This window comes from Castor canadensis, chromosome 1 (assembly GCF_047511655.1).
Source record: "Castor canadensis chromosome 1, mCasCan1.hap1v2, whole genome shotgun sequence".
NCBI classification, from domain to species: domain Eukaryota; kingdom Metazoa; phylum Chordata; class Mammalia; order Rodentia; family Castoridae; genus Castor; species Castor canadensis.
This window is the reverse complement of record NC_133386.1, coordinates 142918960-142941807: the sequence shown is the minus strand read 5'-3', so window position 1 is coordinate 142941807 and position 22848 is coordinate 142918960. Positions and strand designations below refer to the sequence as shown.

The 22848-nt window shown below is 33.1% G+C and overlaps 1 protein-coding gene and 1 pseudogene across 1 annotated transcript; both read right to left on the bottom strand.

Annotated features, from left to right (window-relative positions):
- Nucleotides 1-1360: 1360 nt before the first annotated feature.
- LOC109676417 (olfactory receptor 56B2-like) lies at nt 1361-2570 on the bottom strand. Its single transcript, XM_020152835.2, has 2 exons — nt 2554-2570; nt 1361-2303 (listed from the first exon to the last, which is right to left on the bottom strand). Exons 1-2 carry the CDS (start codon nt 2568-2570, stop codon nt 1361-1363), a joined length of 960 nt encoding a protein of 319 aa, XP_020008424.2.
- A 13894-nt stretch (nt 2571-16464) lies between these two features.
- Nucleotides 16465-17466, bottom strand: LOC109676420 (olfactory receptor 52N4-like; annotated as a pseudogene).
- Nucleotides 17467-22848: the final 5382 nt, after the last annotated feature.

Genomic DNA, 22848 nt, shown 5'->3' with positions numbered 1-22848 from the left:
ATATTTCAAGGAAATTCTTGAGGGAAAACTCAGTAGTCATTAGTTTATTTCTCTTTATTATCTTTACCACATGACTTCTGGTATGGGCCCACATATTATGGATATTCAAATAAATGGTTGTATACTAATGGGAGTCTTTTGTTTCTGACTTTCTGCATTTGGTTTAATGTTTTCAATGTTCATATGTATAGCAATGTGTAACAATATTTCATCATTTTTTCACTGTGTCTTGAAGTTTATTCTTTTTTTATTCCCTTTTTACTATACAAAAATTGAATTCAATAATTAAAAATTTACCATTCCTTTAATTTCTTAAGCAAGTATAATTAAGTGTTCTGAAAATAATGTACATTTTGTTTGTGGAGGTTTACAGCATTATGTTATCATATACATATATGCAGTAAAATAATTACCATACAGAAGGTTATCTTCAATTATCTAATAGCGACTTTTATTGAATAATGATCTCCTTTACAGATAGGCTTCATTGTGTTTACCCCTTCAGCAGCCTTGGTATATGTGTCATTTCTACTGTTTGACTAACACTGTGGTTATGAATATACATATTATAGTTTGTTCTAACACTTGTATTCATGTAGCTCAGTATATGGTAACTGGGATTAACTTCCTAAATTGCCAACCTCTTTTCCATAGCTGCAGCTGTTTATTTTGTTCCAACAGAAAAGACTCAGGATTCTCATGTTTTCATATACCTGTAACACCAGATTAGCTTTTTAAAAAGGTTGTATAAAAGGTAGAAGATGCAGTGACATATTTTCATTTTAATTGAAATTTGCCTGATAACTAATATTTTCAGTTTTATCTTTATAATTTTCGGGATTTTCTCAGAGAAATTTGTATTTGAATTCTTTGCTTAGTAACAAAGAATTTTTTTACTATTTCATCGAGTACATAGAAGAAAAACATCTGGGTTATCAATAGTCACATAAATATGAAAATGCTAAATACTCCAATATAAAACTGCATGTAAGAAAAATAAAAGAGAAGTATATATTGGTGAATATCTCCTCTAAACACATTTATTCTACATTGTCTGAAAGTTCAAGCCAAAGACATAGGTAACATAATGAAATGTACATTCAATGTGTATTTCCCTTGGATTCCTTAAGATGAATATCTTCATTATCTTATTCTCAGTGATGAAGACTTTACTTTGACATCCAGTGGCTTCAAGGAATATTTCCATCAATTTTGTTTAGAATTTTCAGTTATTGATATTGATTACTTATGCTAAGAAAACCTGGCACAGTGTCCCCAAAATTTAAGTTACACCATTTGCAATAATGGAAATGTAATATGTAAATATGTGGAGGGCATTCACATGAGTGTATTTTTCATGTTAGCTTCCTTTGGTGTCCAGCCTAAGCACCTTGTATAAACCCTGTCTGAGCTCCTTATTCTTAAGGGCATAAACCAAGGGGTTGAGGGCAGGGGGAATAACATTGTGCAGCACATTGAGAAGGACTGGGATAAGTGGAATTTTCATTCCTGCACTATGAGTGATGGACATGACAATGATGATAGTGTAGAAGAAAAGGATTAGGGTGAGGTGTGAAGTGCAAGTACTTAAGGCCTTGGATGCAGCTTCTATTGAGTTCAATTTCAGCACAGACTTCAGAATGAAAGTATATGATAAAATAATCAAACTCACGTCACTTCCCATGATTGTCCAAGCCAGAATGAGCTGGTTGATACTGTTGACTTTCCTGTCATCACAGGATAAGCTAATGACTCCAAGGTTAGAACAAAGACAGTGCTCTATTTGGTTCCGAGAGCAATAAGATCTCTGTGCAGCCAATACAGGCACTGAGAGGGGACACAGACTGTTTCTGAGTGCCATGAACATAGTTGATTTGACCACAAAAGATTCAGTAATTATTGATGGATATTGTAGTGGTTTGCAAATAGCTACAAACCGATCTATAGCCATGCAGACAAAGATACCTGACTCCATACCCACAAAACAATGGATGGCATACATCTGAGCAAAGCACTCAGGGAGATTGATGGACTTAGCATTGAACCATAAGATGGCCAAAATCTTAGGCATGATAGTGGTAGCCAGTCCCATGTCCACCACAGCCAGGATGCCCAGAAAATGGTACATAGGCTGGTGTAGTGCTGCCTCTTTGTTGATGATGGTCAGGATAAGGATGTTGGCAATGAGAGACAAAAGGTAGAGCATAACCAGGGGCAGGGAGAGCCAGTGCTGCCAGCTGTGAATGCCTGGGAATCCCATCAGAATGAACTCAGAGACCTGGAACTCAGAGCTGTTGGAATCTCTGCGAAATTGGAACATCCTTCACTATGAAGAAAAAGTTTAGTGCTACCCCTCTTAAATTATCACTATGACATGAAAAATGAACCTACTCAGGATCATGATACTATGTGAGGATTAAACTTCTTTATTATTCTCACCCTTTCACTCTTATGAAACCTGAAATTTGGTAGGTGGTAATTTCTCTTTGTTAACCCAGTTATTCACCTCTAAAATTTGGTAATACAGGCCATATTTTTCTACTATCTCATAACCGAACTGAGGAAGACATACTAAAGATAACTGGGATCTTGTTCACCATCATCCATCTAGTAGATCCTAAAGTCAGGACAAAATAAAACTGATCTGATATTTTCATACTTACATAGTAGGATTTTCTGATTAATTTGTTGCTTCAGATATCTAATATAGAGCCTCATAGAGAATTAGATTCATGGACAAATGTTACGAAGGAAGATAGATCACAGCGTATACATAAAAGAACTCTTATGTCATACATGAGAAATTGTGAAATACTGTTTTACACTTTTAACTTTTCATTGATTGTATGATTCAGTGAATTTGAAATTTTTATAGTGAGGAAACTAGTGAACAATTAGGTTAATGATGTTTCTAAAGTCAAAGAATTATTCAAAAGAGTACTAGAGATTCAAAATCCTCATCCTGTTTATATTCCATTGATTATATTGTGATTAACTTACTAATTTTGGACATATTTTTGGTTCCTTGAGCACTCTATAAAATAATACTATAATGATGGGAGCAGGATTGAAAACAATTCAATAAAACTTGCAGAAAATATGGACTTGATACAATTATTTTGACAAGTGATCTACCACCAAGACACTTGCTTGATGTTATCCAGATGTCATATGGAGACCTATTCTGTAACTTCATCTTAACTCAAATAGTGACTTTAATTTCTCTTAGAATGGGTCAGGACAAATTAATAAACTATTTACATATAGGTATTGATTTCCTTTAAATGTATTATTTCAATTATGACCATGTTATCATCATCTAGTTTCATAAGGTATTTGGTTTTGAAACTTTTGCTTCAGCATTTTTCCTAAAATGTCTGAGTCAAATATCTGCTCATCTTCAACTCTTAGTTCAGACTTAAGAAGATGCTTAAAAATCCACATCAAGACTGTGAGTGTGTGACAATAAAGAAAATGCAAACAAAAACAACATTGAAATTCTACCTCACTTCAGTCAAAATGGCTATTGTATCAATAATACAAACAAATACAAATGCTGGAGGGGATGCAGGAAGAGAGAAACACTTCTACACTCTCAGTGGCAATGCAAATTAGTACAACCACTATGGAAAGCAATATGGAGGTCACTCAAAAAATTAAAAATAGAACTACCACATGATCCAGATATGCCATTCATGGGTATATATCTGAAGGATATGACAGACCCATTTGTACGCCCATGTTTATTGCAACACTTTTCACAATAACTAAGCTTTGGAAACAAACTAGGTGCCTCAAGAATGATGAATAGATTAAGAAAATATGGTATATATACACAATGGAGTTTTATGCAGCCATAAATAAGAATGAAATTATGTTGCTTGCAGCTAAATGTGGAGCATAATGTTAAACAAAGTAAGCCAGGCTCAAAAAGTCAAAGGTCACGTTTTTCTTCATATGTGAAAGGTAGACGTATATATAAATACATATATGATTATATATATTTATAGTGTAAAAGAAAACAAAAATTTTATTAGTAAGCCTGTGTTTGGGGACCACAGGAGGCAGAAAAAGGAAAGAAAATGTTAGACAATGAAAAACATCTAAACAAACCATCTCTATTCGAATATAATATAACATAGTGCACCATAAGCTGTTAAATATTAGAAGAACATTGTTATAGAAAAAGAGTCCTGTGGGGGTTAATTTTATTAAAGCACAGTGTATACAAGCTTGAAGCACCAAGGTGAAACTCCTTGGATTATCAGTATAAACATGAAAAAACATGAAGGATGGGAGGGTACTTCCTTGTGGTAGGTACCAGTGGGAAATATGGAAAGTAGGCATAAGGACAGGGTGAATGAGGGTGAATACAGGAGATGTATCTGTATTCGTGTATAAACTATAGAAGAATGAAATCTGTTGAAATTGTTTTAAGTGAGAGGAGAGGAAGGAGAATGATGGAAGGGTAAATCTTACTAAGATATAAAAACATATGCAAACATTACAATGTATCCTCCTGTACAACTATTCCATGTTAATAAAATTTTTTAAAAGACTGAGCATGCATCAATTGAGTGGATTTACTGAGAATGTTCTTGTAATCTTTATTTCATCATAAAATATTCTTAATTACCATTCTTTTTGTAAGCATGTTTCATATTTTAAGAAAATATTCTATAAATACATACTTCAAGAATAAAGACCAACTGCTAGTGGAATAAAGATAGTTATTTTAAAGATGGAGGGTTACTGGGAATCTCACTTGAAGTATGAATGTTGAATTCAGTCTTCCATCATTTTGGGGGCCTAATTTTGTCTTTCTTAGCCATAATGTATATGTATTAATAGTGTTCATTTAATTCTCTTATTGCAATAATCTTCCAGAAGTCAGAAGAGGACATTGAACATTGTTTAGGATGAAGGACAAATCAATGATATCAAGCTGTTCATTGTTCACTTTTATACCTACATCTTTGTTTTGCCATGAAGAAAAGGCAACTTCTAGAAGTAACAAAGTAATGCAGGATGGACTTATTGGTAAGAGCGCCCCTTTAAAGTCCTCTTATTTTGTCATAATAAAATCTTAATCAAGTAGGGGTGCACGGAAATGGTGAGTAGGTCCCAGTTTGGAGGTAATCAGGAACACTTTCTAAGAAGAAAAGACAAATGCTCTTAAACCTGAAGCATGATTAGTAAGTTGCAGATCAGTGTTCTCTTCTGTTGCTTTTTATTTCTTTCTCACATCACAAAGACTTTTCTACCTTTGCAACCCACCCTTGTATGTCATACCTCACTACCAAGAGTGAATTTTTCATTGTCTGTTTTCTCCTCTTCAACAAAACTCAACTATCTCTAGGACAGAATGGAGACTCTTTTAAAGATTATTATGATATTGAAAAGTGGCAGTCATGCAGTAATGAATATATTTGTTGATAGACTCCCTTTGTTTTATTAACATCATGATACTGTAAGAATCTATTCAATGCCTTGAATAACCCTATATAATACAACTTTTAATGTTTGCATATATTTATTTTGTTTATACTTGTAGCATTTAATAATATATTATTTCTATATTTGATGCCAATAAATGCTTATGAATGAGTAAAAAGATTAATGAACCAATAAGTGAATGAAATTTTGAAGCTTTGAAAGAGGTAGCAGGAGGAATAGAAGCACCACAATCAAGCCTGGAAACCAGTATATTTTATAGGCATCACTTTGCATTTTGGATGTTTCTCCACCCCAGCATGTAGCAGTTAAATTGGATCATATCCATCCATAGTGCTTTTCACTGCTCCATTTAAGAAACACTAAGTACAATAACAATTAATTTTAGTTCTTCAGGGCCACATGAGTTCATATGCTGAATGAGGCATATTGTGTTTTTAACAAAAGAAATGACAGCAATTGGCATATCAGTGATGACCAAATGCACCAATACAAAGAGCAAGGGACCAGAAAGGATGCACTATGGATGACAAAATTAAATTGTCTACCTCATGAATCACTCAAAAATGTAAATTTCTATTCAAATTTTCAACATAAAATAAGACAAAATCCAAGAATATGGAAAAAATAAGGCATCATGTAAAAATAAAATTTGGTTTTGGCAAAATACATCAGGTATTTAAGATCTCCTACAAATTGAAATAGCTCACAGTAACATGTAATATATACACAAACTCACACATACATATGCAAAAGGAGATGCACAAAGAAAAACCTACCAGCAATATGCCCAGAGGTTTTTGGAACACACCAACCACATAAATACTTCAAAATATATTGCAAAAGTAGAGAGGAAATACCAATTTCAGTTAAATTAGAAAGCAACAATGATAAATGTTGGGTCAAACACTTTTAGAAATAATAGATAAACTATTTAACAAAGGGTAATTAAAGCTGATTCTACAAATTGTTTCATCTACATGTTTCACAGAATTTCCACAAGTAAAATAATGGAAACCTTCACACTCTTCTTCATTGTATGAGACTCAGTACAAAACTGAAAATTGGAGATTCTACTTAATTACTTTTATTGACTAATCCTTGGTTTCCTATTTAGCAACACTGGTATTGATTGTGCTAATAATTGCAAGGCTAAAAAAGTCATGCAGGTTTCTATTATGGACCAAAGAATGATGTGCACTTATAAAATAAGAAATATTTCCTTCTATACTAAAATTGTCATCAAGTTTCTTTGTGTCTAGCTGGTAATAATACTTGCATTCAATATTACATTTAGATTTTTCAATTTAAATTTTCATTAACTAAACTAAGAACTGCTTTACATTTCTGTGATTCACTTTTAAGGACTAGATGCTGCATATGAGAAGAACATACAATGTTGGACTTTTCAGTCTGAGTTATTCTGCATAACACTATGATTTCTAGTTCCATCCATAAAAATGGAAAAAAGAAACTGAGAACTTATATATGTGTACGTCCAGATATATATTTAATCATACACATATATATGTTATAGCTGATTACTGTGGAAGTAATATAGAAATGTATTTCAATAGTTAAATATTAATTATATAATACACAAATGCATACATAATGCATATTATGCAAAATGTATTTATGTAAAGTTCAATACATTATCACAAAGTGATACAAAGTGGTTCTTCTTGTAAAAGCAAGAACCCACTTTTCTCATGCTATTTGCTACCTACATTCTTCTTCCTTTCTTCCCAAAAGTAACAAGGATTTTAAAGGATTATAGATTAACCTTGTCTTTTTATGAAAATGTTTTATTACCAAAAATTTACACATATGCAGAACAACTGAAATAGTATAATAGACCTCCCTCTTCACTTTAAAATTGTTACAAATCACTGAGAAATTGGGTTCATCACTTGTTTCTTCCTCTCAAAAGTTTGAATAGTCAACTATGGCTCCACATTAGGAAGTAGGAAAATTGTGGAAATATTTTATGGAAAACAGAAATCCCATAAATTGAGAAGGGGATTTATTTATAGGCCTGAAATGATCTATGCTGTATGTGAAGAGACTATTTCTTAAAAAGTGTGATAAGAATTCTATTTATATGTCTCCTGTATCATTATACTAATGCTGACTTTACTGTTACATGTGAATTTCCGGTCTCATCTTTGATATATTTTCACATCTCTCAACTAAAGTTCCATGCTGATATCATGTAATGGGGAGCTAACAAAAAATTAAATTATACTTTTCCATTAAAAACTTAAAATACATTCAATTCTATATAACTTTACTTCTCTGAAAACAAAATAGACTCATCCAGCTCTAAGTAAGTATATCTACTGAACTAATAATACTAGATATTAATACCACTAATGAACCATAATTTTGAAAACATTATTGTCTATCCTTGTCCCAAATCTTTTGGACAAGTTTCTTTCCTCACTTGACCATCCTTAAACTTATAACCTATGTTCCTCTCTCAATATTCTGTTTTACTCTTGAACGTGACTGGAAGAAGTCGTAACTAAATCTCCCCAGATATGAAGCAAATGAATTAGATTTTCTATCTCAGGGACAAAGGAGTTGTGTAGGAAAAACAAATATTTTGAAATGATCAGGAAGTTTTCTTCAACTCTGCTAGTCATGTGGTGATTTAACTTGACTTCCACCATTTCCAATGACTCCTTTATAGGTCAGAAAAAGTATAGATATTCACAATCGTCACTAAAAGTGACAATGAATTGTAATCGGAGAATTTGGGAAACTAACTTTTCATAAGAAAAAACAAACTTTTACAACACCCATGACTTTCAGCTTGTTGGATCAAATCAAATCTGCATTTCTGAAAATATTATAATCAACTAGCATATACTTGAATCCACTTAGCATATTAACAAATATCTCTCTTATATATCTACTACTAACTATAGAAAATCCTGACACAATTCATCTGCCTTTTTATCCCCTTTATTACCTAATTTCTGGATGTTAAAACGATGACTTGAATACAGTCTTGTCCAGGTATTCAAGGTATTGGTCAAAAACCCCAGAATTCTACTATATATGTAGATGTATGGTCCTCAATCCCTAGATCCCTTGATATCTATACCACTAAACTGAGCCTTCAAAGGAAATCCCCAAGAGGATATTTCGGAGTGCTAGGTAGCAATGCTGGTGTGAGAATCAAGATGAATTGTAAAGAGGAGAAAAAGAATAGGGCTTTCACTCTTCACCTCCTCTAGGATCCTGCACAAATAAGTGAATAATTTCTTCTGCATTTGCTGATACACATATGAGCCTATATATGAATGGGGGAAAGAAAATAAATGATGCTTATGAGAATGAAAATTCATGATTTGAATTTTTTTTCAGAGTTGTTCTTTTCTGCCTGAGGCTTCGTGGGACACAAAGCACATATTTTCACATGTTCCTTTATTCAACTATGACTCCATGTATCTAAATACTCATTAGATGCTGAGAACTCACCAAGTCTAGTTAATAACTGAAAAAAATCATTTGATAATATGACTTTGGTTTTCAAGAAATTTATTTTCAAGTGAGATTAATAATAAATTTTATGACATTGTAGAAATTCATCCACAGTTCAGGTTTCTTATATGCATATATATATGCATATAATATATATTCTGATTAAAAGTTAATATTTGTTATACATAAATATTAAACTAGTATAAATAAGTAAAGGAGATGTTGGAAATTCCAATAACACAGCAAATGATTGTAACATCATATGCTTTAATTAGAACAAAAGTGCCTATATATGTATATATATTAAATTTTTGAAAATGAGTTTTGGTAAAAATAAATTTTCCATTCAATAACCTATAGGTCACTTGAATTTCTGAATGGATAATTGCTATGTGTCTTTATGATCAAACATTTTGATAATATTGTATTTTATTTCAGGTTTTATTAGTGTATATTATTTATACAAAGGCCTTTGATTGTGATATTTCCATACATACATATTATGTACTTTGATTAAATCCACCAAATCTATTACTCTTATTTCCCTTTCCCTAGGTAACACTTTTTTAAAACATAAATTTTATTATTTTCAATTGTCAACATTTATCAACCTGATCCATAAAAGGATTATTCTGCAGAATTATGATCAAAGGAAAGTACATTATGTATTTGCATACTTCTTTACCCAATTTTCCTATTCTTTGAAATGCATTTTAATTTAAATGGAACAGTACAGCAAAGTATAGACAACAATTTTAGCACATTTTCCCATTTTTAATTAAGTTAAAAATCACATACCAGAAAGTTAATCATTTCAACAATTTGCAATGTACATTTGAGTTATTTTCAGTACATTCCGAGAGGGGTACAAGCATACCAATGCAGAATCCCTGAATATTTCAAAGGAAACTCCCTAGTCATCAGTCTGTCTCTGAATGCCATAAACACAGTTGATTTGACCACAAAAGATTCAGTAATTATTGATGGATATCAAAGTGGTCAGCAAATAGCTACATACCTATCTAGAGAGTTCTTTTGTAGGAAGTTAGCTTATAGTATCTGTTTTAACAAAACTCTTTCTATTCCTATACTTGAGAAATTATGAACTCATGTAAATATATACATACATCAAGCATATTCAAAAAGGATTATTCAGTAGTAGTAGTACTAATTCAAGACAAACCATGTGTTTGTAAACTTAGATAAAACACTTTCCCTCTTCTTAGTCATCTGTGTTATTTTGTACAAAATGATAAAAAAAATTTATGTGTATGGAACAAGCTGGCACAATTTTGAAACTATTTTTTATTCAGATGATATCCCCTAACATGAAAGTAATCATACCATCCATTTAAAAGTATATATACAATGAGTGTGTTCATAATACTATGCAACTATTATCACTGTATGATTCCAGAACAGGCCATCATTTCCAAAGTAAACTTCATAACCATTAATCAGTGTCTCCTTAATGTCCTGTCCCCCAAACCCCTGCAAAAACACATATATTATCTGTGTGTTTAGACCTGACTTATTCTTGTCAGTCATATAAATGGAACCTTGTAGTCCGTAGGTTTTATGCCTGGCTTTCCTTATTTAGTACAGTGTTTTTATTTATTTTTTCTTTTCTCCTTTTATTTTATTGCTTTTATGTTTACTGACATGTGTATACATTGTGCCACCTCCACTACCTCCAGCCTCACTTCCAGGCAGAACCTGCTCCACCCTCTTCTTCTCCAATTTTGTTGAAGAGAAAACATAAGAGATAATAGGAAAAACATATCGCTTTTGCTAGTTTGGGATAAAGATTGCTATAAAGAGAGATTCCTAGTGTCGCTTCCATACACATGTGTATTGCAACCCACAGTGTTTTTAAAGATCACATATGCTCTGGATTGTACCAGTGCATCACTTCTTTTTAAAACAGAAAATTGATTCTTTATAGATAAATTTACTTTGTTTATGTAGTCCTCAACTGATGCATATGGAGTTAGTTAATCCTTTTTAGCAAATAATGCTATCACAAACACTCATAGGCAAGGTTTTAACACTTGTTTTCTATTCAAATTGTTGTGTCATATGTTGTCTGTTTAGCTTTTTGAGTAATTTTTTTCACACCAACTGCTTTAGAACTCTAATGAATCCATACTGTCTTCATCCATTTTGTGCTGCTATAGCAGAATATTATAGAGTCAATAACTTACAAACACTGTAAATGCATTTGACTAACAGTTCTGGAAACTAGGATACTCATGCTCAAAGGGATGCACCTGGACAGGGCCTTCTTGCTGCATCATAACATGGTGGAAGGCATATGGGTAAGAAAGGAAGGGAGAACTCATCCTTCATAAGGACCCTGTCCTTGCTATAATGAATTCACTGCAGTATGATGGCATTAACAAAGCCCTCATGACCTGACTATTTCCTAAAGATCTGACCTTTAAACACAGTTACTTTGGGGGGATACATTCAAACTGGACAATGCTGTATCTGGCCCCAAAATTCATGTTCTTCTCACATGCAAAATTATAACCCATTAGCCTCAAAAACCTATTTTTGTCCAGATTAATTCAAAAGTGTCATCTAAAGCATATGTGGACAAGATTCAGGGCATAATTCATAATGAGGGAAAAAAATCCCCCCCATGCTGTGAGCCTATTAAATCAAACAAGATTAAAATATTATCATGATAAAATAATTATTATTAGGGAATAAGATTAACATTTTCATTCCTAAATGGAAAAAAAAATGAGCAAGAAGAGAGAAGTAACAGACCCCAAATAAGCTCTTAGGATGTCTTCTTGAAGGAAATACAACATGTAAAACCTCTTCTATGTACCAATAACAAACATACTGAGAAAGACATCTTTTTAGCATAAAAAACATACACTAAGAATAAAGCTAACCATGAAGTTAAAAGCCTCTCTCTCTCTCTCTCTCTCTCTCACACACACACACACACACCCACACACCCACACACCCACATATATGCACACAATCTCTCATATATATCACTGAAGAAAGAAATTAAAGAAGACACCAGAAGATGGAAAGACCTCCCATGTTCATTGATTGGCAGAATTAATATTGTGGAAATGGCCATATTAATGACAGCAATCTGTATTATTTCAATGAAATCCTTTTCAAAATTCCAATGACATTCTTCATAGAAATAGAACAATCGATCAACCATTGACTTTGTTTTGCTTTGGTCAATGGGCATTAGCAAACATGACACAAACATAAGCTTGCAAAGCTGCATGTATTTCCCACTTTTTCTCCTAGTAACCAGTCACTGACATGTTGAGAAGAAGCTTGGGTTTTCTGGTAAGAATTATTACCACATGTAGCAGAAGTGAGGACTTCCAACTAAACATGGACTACTACAGCCAGTCCCAAGTCAACCAATCAGCTGACTGCTTGTAACTTGAGCAAGCCCAGCTGAGAACAGCAAGATCATTTGACATCCATTAACAAATGCCAACTGATTTGTAGCTCATGAACAAAAATATTTGTCCATGAGGAAAAAAATCCTCCCAAGTTGTGAGCCTATTGAATCAAACAAGATTAAAATATTAGTATATATTATAAAATATTAGTAAGTCACTAATGTTTTGTGCTTATTTGTCAAAACATACCCTATTAAATCTTTTATCAGAAAATACTACCTTCTAATATAAATCAGGATACAATAGAGACACTTGCACCCTGATGTTTATCACTGTTCATAATAACCAAGCTATGGAACAGGAAAATGTGATATACATATAGATATATATATTTTATTATATGTATGTATGTATATGTAATTATATATATATTCTATTATATGTATGTATATATGTAATTATATATATATATACACAATGGAATATTATTCAGCCATAAGGAAGAATGATGCCACGTGGTTTGAAGGTAAATGGATGCAATTGGAGGATATCATGTTAATTGAAATAAGGAAGGTTCAGAAAGTCAAAGATCACATATTATCTCTCATATGTGGAAGATAGCTCCAAAAGATAAACATATAAACAAAAACAAGCATGATTATAAGCAAACTTAAATGTAGAACATGTCTACAGCAGTGGAGTTACTCTATGAAACTCAGGGGAGGAGGCAAAGGAAAAGAGAATGATACAGCATCAACAATACTGAAATACATTACCTCTGCACAGGTAGATGATATAATGACATGCATTGAAAGCAGTTGAACAATGGAGGGTAGAAGGGAAGAGACAAGGGAGAATAATGGAAGGGGTTGAACTGACCAAGTTAAAGTATCCTCACAGCGGGGAACAGTGAGAAACCCCTTTAAACATTGACTTTGGAGTTAATCATGGAAGACAGGTCAGTAAAATAAGTACAATGTTGGGGCAGTGTTTATAGGAGAGGGAAGGGTGAAAGGTGGAGAAGAAGGTGCAGGATTATGGTTGATGGATTTCATTTACATATGTGAACTAGAACAATGAAACCTCATGCAATTGCTTTAAGTGGGGCAGGGAGGGGGTCACAGGGGAGATGGTGGGGGCAAGCTAATCAATGTACAATGCAAGCCTATTCAGAATTGTCACAATGAATTTTCCTTGTACAATGAATATATCCTAATAAAAATGAAAAAAAGAAAAGAAAATGCTACCTTCGTTATCACAGATCTTATACATGTATAATTCATTTTACATCTCTGTTCATTTCTTTTGAGTACTTTGGATGGTCTTTTATTCTAATGTCAACTCTAGATATTATTATTCTTCAGAATTTGGACTGAAGATCTCTACCAAGCTCCCTTTTCTTCTTATATAACTACTATACAATTATTAATTTGATAATTTCATCAATACATTTACTTATTTACTCAACAAATATGTTTTGAATGTTGTGTGTTTGTATGTCTGTATGCATGTAGTGTATGTATCACATATGCTATTCAATTTGCTGGATACTATAATTACTATGAGAATAAAGAGAACATATTTATGCTTTTAAAACTTTACATTTTGATTGAGTAGAAAATCAGTAAAAAAAGCATGTAACTAAGAGTACTTAAGGAAATAATAATATTGATGACAAAGTAACAGAAGCTGAGACCTGACACATGAGCATAAAAAAGCCATGAATAACAAGATTAACAACCAGGAACACAGAAAGACATATATAATCCCACCACAATCAAAGAGAAAATTTTATTTATGAATGCACAAGATATGTGCCAATGGATCAAATCTATATTGAGTACAAAAGTATATCTCAATTGCCCCAAATTAACATCAATAAAACTATTGTCTGATTATAATAGAATAAAACTTGAACTTAATAACAAAAGGAACTAGACTAAAATCTAAAATGCATGGCACTAAATAACTTGTAAGGAAAATGCATAAAGATAAACATTAATTAAAATCATATAACAAATCTTGCATGTCATAGCTAAGACATATACCAAATCATTTTCTGATGGTGTTGAGCTTTACAACCTTAATCAAAAGAAAAATGCCAATTCATAATAGTCAAACAACATTTAATTCAGAAATTCATATAAAGAATAAGTAAACCCAAAATGCTAGATAATAAGACAAGGACAGAAATTAATGCAACAAATATTAGGGGTATAAAAAGTAGAGATTAGTGGATACCAAATGTTACTAACACAGGCAAACTTTTGATAAATTGATAAAAAATGATATTTGGTAAAATAGTAAAGATGCTCAATTCATTTTGCAAAGCACGCATATTAAATTTCAAAGATGATTTCAGTAAGACAGTATAAAGAAATAAAATAATGCACATATATCTTCATGAATTTATTAAAATTATTTGAAATGTTAGTTGATGTATTAAGGTGATCAAGGAATATTTACTCAATGATATGTATATAATTTGACTGTGTAAAGTTATATACATTTTACAATTAAAAAAGAAATAAGATTCATGAACTTTCTTTTTGTCTGTCATACCCTTATAAATTATCTTGATATTTATAGAAAGTGATATCATAGAATTCTGTACTGATTTCCAAGGAAACATAGTGAGTAAAAATAAGAAAACTTTAGTTTTATTTTTTTAAAAAATTACAAAACTAGTATGCACACATTCAGCCAACACTATTTAGAATCAATCTCAATCATTTCCAGATCAAGGTAAAAGATATCCAATGCCACCATATAATACTGGTATTTGTGATGAGTCTTCAACATGGGAGAAAAATATTAAAAGGCTAATGTTTCTGAAGTTGAAATCTATTTCAAGGCAGCAGGAGTAATGAATGGCATTCAGCATTTCTGAGAGGTAGAATAGCTCATAATAGAGAATTACCAATTCAATTTAACTTTGAAGGCACAGGAGAAATCTGTAAAAGTAATTCAAGGTAATGAGTAGGAAAGAAAAAGTTTAGGAAGAGCAATTTTGTGTACAGAAAGTGGGAGCTAACAATTTGTTAGAAAAGTTTTCCTTTAAATTTAACAGAGAAAGAAATGACTCATGGGGGGTAATTATATTTTGAGATGTGGGTGGCTTTTTGTAGGATTTTCAAATGAGAATTGTAGAAAGAAATGATATAATTAAATAGAAATTGAAGAGAACACAGAAACTAGATCAGAGGAAGAAATGTATATTCTTGTTAGTTGGATAGGGAGGGAGTAAATAGTTGAGTTTACTTACATTCCCATTTATTGTCATTATTTCTGTGATTAATATCAAATTATTATTTTACCAGTCTCTCCTCTATTTGTGACAGCCTTAAAAATTAAAGAAAACAAAATTTATTTCTTATTTCATTCTCAATGAAATTCTTAATCTTAGACAAGATAAAAACTTTTTGTTCTTCCCTTAGCCTGAACTCATAAAATAATAATTATCGTTATTTTTCTTAATTTGGTTAATGGAGTTCTCCATCTCTTCTTGTTTTGAAGGCCACCTTGAAAAGTACTGTAATCTCATTAGTCTATAAGAAGCAATTTGTCTGGATCAGGCAAGAAGATGTGGCTAGGTGACTAATTTGTTTCCAAATTTAAAATCCAAAGGCCAAAATTTCACATTAATGATTTTATGAATACTTCACAGTTTGCTTATCAGGAAGATGGCATGATGAAGACTGAGGAATTTGATAATGATAGAAAGCACATACTTCCCAAAGGAAAGTATCAACCACCTTTGAAACTGGGCATTCTGATCACTACAAACAGGACAAAACATCATCACCTGATTACAAGATCTCTGTCTACTTTGTCCATTTCCTGTGATAAGTGACTCTAATTCTCATTATGTTTATTCATGGAAATTTGGGTTAAGAATGAGAGCAGTTTCTCAGTGGTGGGGAAATTAAAAACTGAGAGAAAAGTTATGTCAGTGACATTGGGATTCTGAAAACACTTAAAAGGAATGCACCACTCAACATCATCTCTTGTCATGGACAAAATGAGACTCTAGAAAGGCACCACTTAGAACCTGATCAAACAACTGGCAAACAAATTTCTTTCTTCCTGTTTCCTTCTTCTAGATCCTTTTTCCTTTTCTTCATTTCTCTCACTTCCCTTTCTTCACTTCTCCTGACAAATGTGCCTTTCGTATGCTGTGGTATTTGGTGTCCTTAGAACCTGAAAGGATCCTTAGGACACAGTCTCGTATCTGCTTAGTTTTTACCCCATAAACAATAGGATTCATAGTGGGAGGCAAAAGCAAATAAATATTGGCCACAATAATGTGACAAGATGGAGGGATTACATGACTTCCAAAGCGGTTAAAAAGAAACAGAAGAAAGCTGGACTGTATGAGAAAAAAATGGCAAAGACGGGGCAGTGCAGGTGCTGAAGCCTTCTGCCGGGCATCTGCTGAAGACAGGCAGACCACTGCCCGAAGGATGACGGTGTAGGAGACTGTGATGCACAAGATGTCAAATCCCGCAATCAAGAAAGCAACCATTAGACCATAGATAACATTGATCTTGATATTTCCACAGGACAACTTGGCTACAGATAGCTGGTCACAATAAGTATGATGTATTATATTGCCTCTGCAATAGGGTAGTTGCTTGGTGATGAAGATCAAAGGAATAATGAGCAGCACTGCTCTCAAGAAAGTAGCAAGCCCAGCCTTTGCAATGACAGGATTGGTGAGGATGGTGGAGTAGCGCAGAGGGTAGCAGATGGCCATGTAGCGGTCCACGGCCATAAGCATGAGCACTCCAGACTCCATCCCTGAGACGGTGTGGATGAAGAACATCTGCACCAGACATTCGTCAAAGCTAATTTCCTTAAGGTTGAACCAGAAGATACAGAGAGTTTTAGGGATCGAAGCAGTACACATGACCACATCAGTAAGGGAAAGCATGGCCAAGAAGTAATACATAGGTCAGTACAGAGAGTGCTCAAAGCGGGTAAGGTACAGGAGCCCACAATTTCCTACCATAGCTACAACATACATAAAACAGAAAGGAAAGGAGATCCACACGTGCATGGCCTCTAGTCCTGGGATTCCATTAAGAATGAGTGAGGCTGGTGTCACCTTTCTTTGATTCAGCAGCAGCATGGTTAGGGTGCTAGAGAGTTCAAGAGGTGTGTGAGGTTTTACTTTTTGTTTATTTGGTTTGATTTTTGACCTTCAAAAATTAGGAAAAAATAGAAAATAGGAAACAGTCTCAGTTACGGTCACTTTTTCTGTATCTTTTCACTGTTAAATAGTTTATTTCACTATTAAGCAACCAACAAGTGATAAACATGAACTATTTGTTAATGTATTCACTTGTCAATTCACTCTGTGTACATATATTTAGTGACAGCTATATGATAGATTTTATCACAATTATTTTAGAAAAATGGACAGTGATATGCTCATCACAAATTCACATTAAGTGTGATGTTTTCGGTAGTATTTTTGTTACATTTTATATAAATATTCATAACTCAATATAATGACATGTAGATATTTTCTTAAAGATCATTGGTCATCTCACCAATGATATGTGATATGCTTAGGATTTATTACTGTCCTTATTCTTTTTTATAAATGTACATTAATTGTACAAAGAGCTTTCATTGTGAAATTTGCTTGCATGCATGTAATGTTCTTTGATCAATATTATTCTTATTCTTCATAGGTCATGTTTACACTTACTACATACCAAGTACTGCATTAAGAATTTTATATGTATAAACTTATTTAATCCTCACTACCATCTGAACAATATTTTTGGTAATCTGCCCTTTGTAACTGAGTAAATGAAAGAACTATTCAACTGAGTCTTCTTCTTGCATGAGTGGTGACACAGAGCACTTCTATGAACATTTCTTGTGAATCTGATAGTGATTCAATATACATGTATAATATAATCTATTTAATTTCTGCTTCATAGATAATACCCTCAGAACTTCTAAGTTTCAAATATTTTTGGGATTTTTATGGCTTTTTCTCTTTTATTTTTCCCCCCCAGTACCAGGGATCGAATTTAGGGCCTTGCAAATCCAAGGCAAGCAGTGTACCACTTGAGCTATGCACCCAGTGCTTTTGTTTTTTATTTTGTATTTGAAAGAGGAACTTTGTAACTTTGGCAAAGCTGGTTTCAAACTTGCAATCCTCCTGCCTCCCCTTACCAAGTAGCTGGGATTATAGGCGTACACCACGAGTCCTGCACTTTCTGTATTTTATTTTGAAAAAATAAAAACTTCAAAACATTTCCAAATGACTGGTAATCCTTTGTGATTAACTCATACCTCAGAGGCTTTAGAAAGATGACTGGAAACTTTGAGTGATGAGTGAATCCCATCAATTGGTTAAAGGCTTTCCAGAGTATTCAAGTTAGGACTTCACTATTGGAGACATACTTAGTTTCTGTGTTAATAGTTCTTCTCTCAGGGATCTTCAGTTTTTCCATAAATAAATCATTGCCTTGGCACACTATATGACTACCTGGTTTCCAGTGTCATTGGAGGTATATAGCAAAAGGGTCCTGGAAATTTCACACTTAAATAGGAATATTAGATTCAACCCTCCAACTTCTAGGATGCCTCATAGCTGGCTGTGGTCACACCTGATATGTATTCATTCCTAGTATTTGCTAAAGTTTCTTTTCAGAATAAACTTCAAGTCACTTTAAGTGATTAGTTAACATGGTTTAGGTTAGTAGGTGAATCAAATAAATCAAGTTATTCTTTACTCAGTTTTTCTACCAACATTCCAGTTTTATCTTCATATATCTTTATTGAAGGATAACAGACTAGTTATAGGAAACCTCAACTTGTTTAATGCAGGCATTCAAAATAATGATTTTCAAAATTATCTTCACAGGTCATTACAAAGTCTAACTAAACTTCAAAGCATATCAGGAAAAACTGCTTAAGAGAAGGGGTAATTGCTCTTAGAACAAAATTATTATTATAGTTTTACCAGACAAGAATGTGCAGAGGAGAATTTCTTCTTGTTGTTGTTTTGTCACCCATTAATATTACATTAATACCTTTGCCTTAGCAATTTTGAGATCTAATCTCTTTTTGTGTCCCATCTCCACCACCAAAAATAGTTTCAAACTTCACCTACTTCAGGAAGAATATACTGTGGATTTGCAGCATGCAATCTCTAAACTGTCTTATGTTATTGTTTTCAAAGCACCAGCTTCATAGTTATAGAACAAACTTCATGGAATCAATCTTTTTCACTATTTTAAAATATAGTAGTATAAAACTCATAGTATTTTAGGATCACTCATAAATTTTAAAAAGACAATATTCAGACAGATTTTCTTTCATATTCGTATTTATGGTATATGGTAAGTCTCTTTGTATAAATTAGAAATAAGTAAAATAAATAATAAATAATAAATGCCTTATTTACATATCTTGTGTTTCTTGTAGGTCCCACTTTAATTATTGATTTAATTATTACACAGCAATTTTAGGACACACATTGTGCCCATCCACAAAACTGTCAGTAAGAGATTCACGTAGATACCAAAGTAATACATTATTAACTGCAAAACAAACTAGATGTTTCCAAAAATCAATTTCACATGATTTCAATAAACCATAATTTCATTGTTCTTATAATAAATTAACTCATATTATTCTGTGGGTCTAGAAAGATGTATTAAAATAATAACACTAATGCAGGAATATCATCATTTACAAAGTAAACTCAGATATCACCTGATGTCTTTTCTCTTTCATAAACACCATAGATAATAAGCTGCTTTCTCACTAGATCATCTTTAAGACCCATATTCTTCTTTCATATGACAGTGAATTCCTCCAAGCAGGTGTAGCTATCTAAAGTAGATAAAATGCAATCACAATGAAGTCTTTCTAGAAATGAACCCAGAAAAACTACTCTTCTGAGGAATGAGAAGAGGAACGGTGAGAGACAACCATGTTCTGACTACAGTCAGACTATTCTCTGACTATTCTTACATTTCTCCTTGTCAGGGAGTGGTTTATACCTGACTTTTTTCTCAGCAAGAATAACTACTTCTATTTGGTTAGAGAAATAACACAAATATTCACAAATTATTGTGAAAAGTTAAACTGAATGATAGTCTGAGAAATAGTTTTAAAAACCTTTGCCAAGAAAACCCAATCTTTGGTAACATTTCTGCTTTCAAACATGGTGAATGAATCAAATCTGTATTTCTGAGAATAGCACAACTAATTCATACATAATCAAAGCCTCTCTATACTGTACCTTCCTGTCTTAAAAATACCCTGCCACTATACACTCCCACATTTGTATTCTCCTTAATACCTGGTTTCCAGGCAGCAAAACACTGAGCTATAAGCAATCTGGTCCATGTTGCCAAGGTCTTCCTCAAAAAAAAAGTCACAGTCCTGAAATATATACACACACATGGCCTTCAACTTCTAACGACCTTGAAGACTACTATAGAACTTAGCTTTTAAAGAAAAATCTGTGTAAATATCCCAAGGGTATATTCCAGAATATTAGAAACACAGGTGTTTGAGGTGTTTATATGGGGATCAAACCATGGGAGGAGAAAAAAGAGTGAATGATACTCTGAGTAGGTGTTAGCATGTGGAAAGAACATGAGCTATTTTTAATGAAAATTGGTGGTGTCAACACTATACAGAGTTGTGTTTCTTTCTGTCAGGTAGTGTGTCAGACAAACTGAAAGCACTTAAGTACAAAATGTTAAAATCAATTACAAACACATATTCATGAGTTTTTAATTCATTTTTCCATGTCTGTGTTTAAATTATATCACTAAGTTTGTAGTAGTCCCTAAGTCAGGCTAGGAACTAGTTAAAAGTATCAGATAACATAGGTTTTGATTTTTAAAATTTTTTGGTACTGGTATACACTGGGACAGTTACCAAAGTTCTTACAACATATACAGTTGAATTCACCCCATTCAACATTATACTTTATTCCCTGTCTCCCCATTCCTGGAATAGTTTCAGCAGGTCTCACTTTTCCATTTCCATACATGAGTACATAATATTTCCACTATATTCATAGGTTCTGATTTGATGCAGTCTACTTTCAAGTGAGGTCAGTGATGAACATTATAGCATTGCAGAAATTCATAAAAAGTTCAGACACACATATTTATTAAATTATAAATAAATTAGCTGAGTGCAGTGGATCACATCCATAATCTCAACCACTTAAGGGGCAGAGATCGAAATGATCATGGTTCAAGGCCATCCTGGGAAAAAAGTTAGAAAGTCTGCATCTCATCCTATAAGCTTGGAGTATTGATGCATGGGATTGTCGTCCCAGTGTCCAGGAGGTGTAAATAAGAGTATGGCAAACCTGGCTAGACCAAGCACAAATGTGAGACCCTATTTGAAAAATAACTAAAAGAAAAATGGGCTGGAGACATGGCTCAGGTGGCAGAGTGCCTGGTATATTTTCATGAGCTTTTTGGCCATTGCTATTTATCTTCTTTAGTAAAATTGTGGGGGTGGGGAATCCAGTGGGTGGTGGGAGATGGTAAGAAGGAAAAAAATATAATTGAAGTACATTTTATGCATACATGAATAAGTAATAATGAAACCCAGTTAAAATTTTGCAAGAAAGTTTTAAAAGGGAGGACTAAGAATAAGAAAGAGTAATAGAGGGGATAAATATAATCAAAGTACACATATGGAAATATATCACAATGAGAACCCTCACCTTATACAATTAGCATATGCCAGTAAAAATAGTCTTAAAGGTGTCTTTTCAAGTCCTTTGTCTATTTTAAAAGCAATGGCATATTAGAACACAAATAGAAAAATGGAAGAATTGGGTCTTCTCCATGAGTAATGTAAATGGATCAAATACTCCCATTAAAAGCCAATATGACTTTTCGCATTATATTCACTCTTACCAGTTCTATTCCACATTGTCTGTAAGGTGTAACCATGACAATTAAATGAAAAAATACACATTAAAATTAGGAAGAAAAAAAAATAAAGTATCTCTACTTAATTAGAAAATCCTGGCCAAGCATGGTGACTCACACCTGATAATCCCAACTACTTTAGAAGTGGTGGTCAGGGAGCGTGAAGTTCAAGGAAATGTTAGAGAGACTCCATCTTAACAAAGAAACTGGGGATATGGTACACACTATAATCCAAGCTATGCAGGAGGCACAAGTAGAAGAATCATTATGGGCCAAGCCTTCCTACCTAGGAAAAAACCTCAAAACCCTATCTCAAAAATAATTAAAAAGCAAAACAGTGTGTGGGTAAGTGGTAAAACAATTGTTTAGTAAGCACAAGACCCTGAGTTCAAACCCCAGTACCATGAGAATGAAAGGAAGTTCAAATATTCATCACAGGACTGTTGGAATAACCTCAGAGATAGAGTGTCTGACTAATAAGCACGAGGCCCTGAGTTCAAATGCCAGCAATGCCAAAAAAAAAATACAGATACTAAAGATTCACAACAACATTACTACAGTTTATAAAAAATGTTTAG